At 43.7% G+C, this 6733-nt stretch overlaps 1 protein-coding gene across 1 annotated transcript in view; it reads left to right on the forward strand.

Moving 5' to 3' along the window:
• The window catches only part of LOC143299581 (uncharacterized), a 35485-nt gene extending 29338 nt beyond the window's left edge, over positions 1–6147 (forward strand). Inside the window, exons 11-12 of the mRNA XM_076612866.1 lie at positions 284–424; positions 6011–6147. Of these exons, the coding sequence (XP_076468981.1) occupies positions 284–424; positions 6011–6145 (276 nt within the window). The 3' untranslated portion in view covers positions 6146–6147. The remainder of the gene's footprint in view (positions 1–283; positions 425–6010) is intronic.
• Positions 6148–6733: the final 586 nt, after the last annotated feature.

The raw sequence follows: 6733 nt of genomic DNA on the forward strand, positions 1-6733 counted from the left end.
TCTTCCTTGTCTTCAGTTTCTCCAGTTTTAGAGTTGTGCATGTGTGTGAATGACTGGTGCGAAAGCGCTTTGATTTGTCTCTGCACAAGATCCAGCGCTATATAAATACCATTATTTTTTTTTATTTTTTTTTTTTTTTGACGCGTGACCGCTAGGCCGTCACTCCACACCTTTCTCTCTTCTTCTCACTATCATCATCATCATCATCATCATTATCATCATCCTTATTGTCAGTATTATCACTGGCGTCATTGAAATATCTCCTGTGACCCTCTCCGCACAGTTGGGTCGTGTGGAGGAGGCGGAGGCCGCACTGACCCGGGCCGTGAAGCTGAGCCCTGAGGCGTGGGACGTGTACAAGGACTACGGGGTGTACCTGATGAAGGCAGGGCGGTACGCAGAGGCCATACCTGTTCTCAGCAAGGTGGGTTTCAGTGTCAGTTGTTTTTTTGACTCACTTGTGTAAACAAAGTGAGTATGTTTTAACCCGGTGTTCGGTTGTCTATGTGTGTGTGTGTGTGTGTGTCCGTGGTAAACTTTAACATTGCCATTTTCTCTGCAAATACTTTGTCAGTTGACACCAAATTAGGCATAAAAATAGGAAAAATTCTGTTTTTTCCAGTCATCTTGTTTAAAACAATCTTGCACCTCTGGGATGGGCACAAAAAAATAAAAAATGAAGCCTAATTATATGCAAACTGCATTTACTGTTATATTTATATTTTTTGTATTCTCTAAACTTGGCACTTTGATCTGATATTCGACCCAACAACAAGAGGAGTCATTATTATCATTTTTTGTTCAAACAGCAAACTTCTTTTGCTAAGCATGGAAGTTTTATTTATTTTGCAAACGTTTTTGGTGCAGATAGTAAAAAAAGGGAAATTACACTGTAATTAATGCTAGGGGACTTAATTCGCTTTAAACTGATCTTTGTCATCTTAAACATTACATTTTGAAATTATACTCAATACATAAAAAGCTTGGACTTTTTTTTTAAAGTGTATCACAAGTGAGTCTTGAAGGCCTTGCCTCTCTTCTTTCTCAGTGTGGCGTCACAGCGTTCGGACAAATTCATACGCGCGCGCGCGACACCATATTTGCTAGGCAGATGCCTAAGCTGCAGCGTGACCCAACGCGCTTAGGACTTGAGCGTATTGATATCTATCTTATCTATCTATCTATCTATCTGTCTGTCTATCTATCTATCTATCTACCTATCTCTCACCCTCTTTCTTTCTCTCTCTCTCTCTCTCTCTCTTACTGATGGCTTCTAGTAATGAAAATATCGTTCGTAGTTTGGGCACTTTATCCGTTCAAAAGCATTTCAGCTGCGAGTATCTCTTGTATCTTAAATTCTGTGAGGACCCTGTGGTGCTCATCTGTGTGTATTGATTATTAACTCTGTTGTTGCCCCTCTTCATATGGGGCCATGGCCTTAAATGAATAAAATATCTCAGTCTCAGTCTCTCTCTCTCTCTCTCTCTCTCTCTCTCTCTCTCTCTCTCTCTATTTACCTAAGAAGTATTATACAGATCCATGTTTGTTCCGATTAGGTCTACTGATGGCTTCTAGCAATGAAAATATCGTTCCTAGTTTTGGCACTTTATCCGTTCAAAAGCATTTCAGCTGCGAGTATCTCTTGTATCTTAAATTCTGTGAGCACCCTGTGGTGCTCATCTATGTGTATTGATTATTAACTCTGTTGTTGCCCCTCTTCATATGGGGCCATGGCCTTAAATGAATAAAATATCTCAGTCTCACTCTCTCTCTCTCTCTCTCGTTTTTACACCAGGCATTTAAATTTCGGGGTATCGTAACATCTTAAGATGCTGTACTTCGCTGCAGCGTTTATGTAATAATTATGTGTACTTATTATGGTTGGTTAGATATTTTCATTTTGTTTGATAGTACTTATATTATTGTCACTTACCCCTTCATAAGGGGCCTAGGCCTATTAATGAATGAATAATGTGAATCTGAATCTCTCTCTCTCTCTCTCTCTCTCTCTCTATATATATATATATATATATATATATATATAAACAACTTATCCCTTGAGGAAGGAACGTGATCGTTCCGAAAATTTGGAATATTTGACAGATTGATACGTTTGTTTTCTTTTCTTTTTTCTCTTTATATATATATATATATATATATATATATATATATATATATATATATATATATGTGTGTGTGTGTGTGTGTGTGTGTGTGTGTGTGTGTACCTATACTGATATATATATATGTGTGTGTCTATCAGAGATGATTTATTTTCCACAGAATGTCAGCCGAGGACAACACTTTTGTTGCCGTGGGTTTCTTTTTCGCTGCTGCCAACTGCATGCCCCAACCCAACATACGAGACCTCGGTTTATCTTCTCACCCGAATGACCGACCAGACATTCAGAAATTTCCAGTCAAAGGGTCAAGAACGGCTTGCTGGACATGAAGCGGAGGAAGGTGGCAGAATGGTTAAGACACTGTCCGTGAGGGTTTGGGTTCGAATCCTAGTCACGCCCTTTCTGCCGGGTTTGACTGCAAAACGATGTAGCAGAACCCCGCTCTGAAAGGTTGACATAAATTTGATACGGATGGTTTATGTAGGGGGCGGAGGTAGGGGGGTTATAAATGAATAAAAGAACACAATGAAAATGAAAAGCTGCTGTTTAATGAACTGTATCAACAACATTCACGTGTCGAGTACAGCTAAGCTAACGCATGCTCTTTTAACTTTCAGTGTATTTCGTTATTATTTTATTTTATTTATTTTTGTTTATTTATTTTTTAATTTTTTTTTTTCTTCTTTTTTTTTTCTCAAGGCCTGACTAAGCGCGTTGGGTTACGTTGCTGGTCAGGCATCTGCTTGGCAGATCTGGTGTAGCGTATATGGATTTGTCCGAACGCAGTGACGTCTCCTTGAGCTACTGATACTGATACTGATACGCATAAACTCCAAGACAGGACTGGCGCGTTTGGTTACGCTGCGTGTCAGGCATCTGCTTCAGTTTTAGATGTGGTGTAACTTGTACGGATTTGCCTGCGCCCATCGTGAACACAGCGCAGGCCTCCAAGGGTGGTGCAGGATTGTTCCAAGGGCGGGGATGGAGACAGTGCTTCTCTGGGTGTTTCTCTTTCTTCTTTGCCTGGACTAGGCTGACCCTGGAGAAAGACCCACTGACCACAGGGAAAGTCCTGTTGTTTCAGTTTCAGTTTCACTTTCTCAAGGAGGCGTCACTGCGTTCGGACAAATCCATACACGCTACACCACATCTGTTGAGCAGATGCCTGACCAGCAGCATAACCCAACGCGCTTAGTCAGGCCTTGAGTGCATGCTTACATATTTGTGTACCTATGAAAGTGGATTTCATTTTACGTAATTTCGCCAGAGGACAACACTCTCGTTGCCATGGGTTCTTTTTCAGTGCGCCAAGTGCGTGCTGCACACGGGACCTCGGATTATCGTCTCATCCGAAAGACTAGACGCTCAGTTTGATTTTCCAGTCAAACTTAGGAGAAAGGGCGAGAGCGGGATTCGAACCCACACCCTCACGGACTCTCTGTATTGGCAGCTGAGCGTCTTAACCATTCTGCCACCTTCCTCCTTTAGTCCTGTTGACAGTGGGAAAGACTACAACGTGGGATTCTCTCTTGAGGGCACATAAGACCGTATGTCTGTGTCTGGAGTGGCACTGTCTTCATCTGTCTGTGGGCAGGGGCGGTTTGGTCTGTGGGGTGTGTTCAGCAGCTGGAGGGTGGTGTCTTTTGCCGGTGGGCTCTGCAGTCATCAAATACTGGCTGGTACACTCATGAGGGATCCTTCTTTTAAGGCTGTCGCGAGTTGCATCCTGTGGTCTCTCTTGCCTCTGTCCGGGAGCAGTTATGTCCCTTGAATTCTCAGTGGAGTGTCCTGTGCGTGCCTGCACCCTTCGTGGACACAGCGCAGGCCTCCAAGGGTGGTGCAGGATTGTTCCAAGGGCGGGGTTGGAGACAGTGCTTCTCAGGGTCCTCCCCAGCACCTACGGGTGTTTTTCTTTCTTCTGTACGGATTTATGCCGAACGCAGGAACGCCACCTTGAGAAAACTGAAACAGATATTAGAGAAATGATATTTCATGTCCCTCCGAAAAAAACATATCGGTGGCTGTAGTGACATCCAGGTTTCTGTGTGAGTGTTCACATCGATTGAATGTCACCATCTGGGTTCGGTGGATTATGGAAACAAGAATATACCCAGCATGCACACCCCCGAAAACGGAGTATGGCTGCCTACATGGGGGGATAAATAAATAAAAACGGTCATACACGTAAAACGTTACATGTCTGTCTGAGTGTGTATGCGTGTGCGTCTGAAATCTGATTGAATGACACAGGAAACGAATGATGAGCGCCCAGTGGCAGCCGTCAGTCGGCTCTACCCAGGTAGGCAGCCTGTGGTGCAAATGTCCCCGTGTGTGTGTGTAAAGCGCTTAGAGCTTGGTCTCTGACCGAGGATAGGCGCTACATAAGTATCCACATCAACAAACCATCTGATCTCAAATACGGAGGGACGTTTTTACCGATTCTTAGGAAGATGAGTGGGTGAGTGAGTGAGTGAGGTTGTTTGACTGACCTGTTTCAGTTCATTTCAGTTTTTTGTGTTTGTTGGTTGTGGTTGTGGTTGCGCGCTTGTGATAAGTGTGTGTGTGTGTGTGTGTGTTGTGCGGGTGTGTATGCGTGTATGCGTGTGTATCTGTGTTTGCGTGTATGTGTGTATGTGTGTGAGTATGTGTGTGTGTGTATGTGTGTTTGTGTGCATGTGTGTGTGTGCGTGTGTGTGTATGTAAGTACATCTGTGTTTGTGTGTATGTATATGTGTGTGTATGCGTGTGTGTGTGTGTGTGTGCGCGCGTGTATGCGTGTGTTTGTGTGAGTGTGTGCAAGTGTCAGTGAATGAATGGTGTGTGTGTTCGTTCGTTCGTTCTTTAGTTTAACGTCTTTTCACTATAAGTGATATTAGACGATGGTGTGTGTGTGTGTGTGTATGTGTGTGTGTGTGTGTGTCAGCGTGCGTGTGTGTGTATGTGTGTGTGTGTGTGTGTGTGTGTGTGTGTGTGTGTGTGTGTTTGTGCGTGTGTGCGTGTGCGTGTATGTGTGTGCGCGTGTGAATATGTGTGGGTGTGTATGCGTTTGTGGAGTGTGTGTGTGTGTGTGTGTGTGTGTGTGTGTGTGTGTGCATGCACGCAAGGTACGTATTTGTGTGTATGTTTGGTGTGTGTGTGTGTGTGTGTGTGTGTGTGTGTTTTAGGCAGACCAACAGAAAGCAAAAGAAGCAAACAGAATTGATAGATAGATAGACAGATGGATGGATGGACAAACAGACAGGACAGGACAGGACAGACAGCTCGATAAACACATACTGGACAGATAGACAGCCAGACAGACAGACAGCTAAAGAGACAGACAAAAGACAGACAGAGAGAGAGAGAGAGAGACCAACAGACAGACGACTAAAGAAGGAGAATTTTTGCGAGCTAGACAGAATACAGACAGACAGAGAAGCAGACAGACAGACAGACAGACAGATAGAGATATTTCTTACGAGGCTAGATAGACAGAAAACAGACAGAGAGACACATAGATAGATATACGTATTACCTCACACGTTTTATTGTAATCTAACATCCGAGAATACTGTGAACATACATCCTAAGATACTGGACAGCTTGTGTAAGAACTTCAGAAATGAATGATAATACTCCATGCTGATAACCAACCTATGTATAATCCAACTGCTTGGCTGTTTCTGTCTATCAGTCTATTTTAGTTGTTTTTTTTCTGTTCTTTTTTTTTTTTTTTTTTTAAATAAATGCTCATTAAGATGTTGTAAAATGTCAACCCTATCAAAATGGAATTAAAGAAAAAAAAATCCGACAATCCCCTAATTCCATTTAATAAAGATGTTTCTTTCTTTATTTTTCTTTATTATCCTCTTTTTTTTTTCTTTTCTTTTTTTTGGTCAATGTGACAGGGCGCAGCACTGAACCCTGCCCTGATCCCCTTCTGGTCCTACCTGAAGGCGGCACAGCAACACACGGGAGACACAGAGGGTGCCAGACACACACAGGCCAAAATCGATCAGCTGACTCAGCAACTGGGAGCGTGAGAAAGAGGAGGGGGCGGAGGGAGGGGGGTGGGTTGTGGGGGGTGGTGGGGTGAGGGGGGGGGCGGAGAGTTGGGAGAGGGTTAAGGGGGGAAGGGGAGATGATGTAGATGGGGGGGTGGGGTGGGGTCAGAGAGAGAGAGAGATGATGAATCGATGTGATGTGGTTGGTGGATGGAGAGAGGCTGAGAGATGTGTCGGGGATGGTGGTCGTTGCCATGTCGATTATCTATCCACTTTTTTTTATATGTATTTGTACACACACATATGTATAGTTGTGTGTGTGTGTGTGTGTGTGTGTGTGTGTGTGTGTGCCATTTATTTACTTAATTATTTATTGATACATATTATTTATTGACGCACACGCTCGCGTGCACACACTAATCTTTTTTGTGTGTGTGTGTGTGTGTGAGAAATCCAGCCTGCGTACAGGCCGACACATGAGTACACACACACTTTCCCACACACCTCCCAGACAAACAAGCATGTATGTTCTCGCACCCGCACGCGCACACACACACACACACACACACACACACACACACACACACCACCAGTTCCCATCGCCCCACTCTCCATCCCCCCAACCCC

This window comes from Babylonia areolata, chromosome 25 (assembly GCF_041734735.1).
Source record: "Babylonia areolata isolate BAREFJ2019XMU chromosome 25, ASM4173473v1, whole genome shotgun sequence".
Taxonomy (NCBI): domain Eukaryota; kingdom Metazoa; phylum Mollusca; class Gastropoda; order Neogastropoda; family Buccinidae; genus Babylonia; species Babylonia areolata.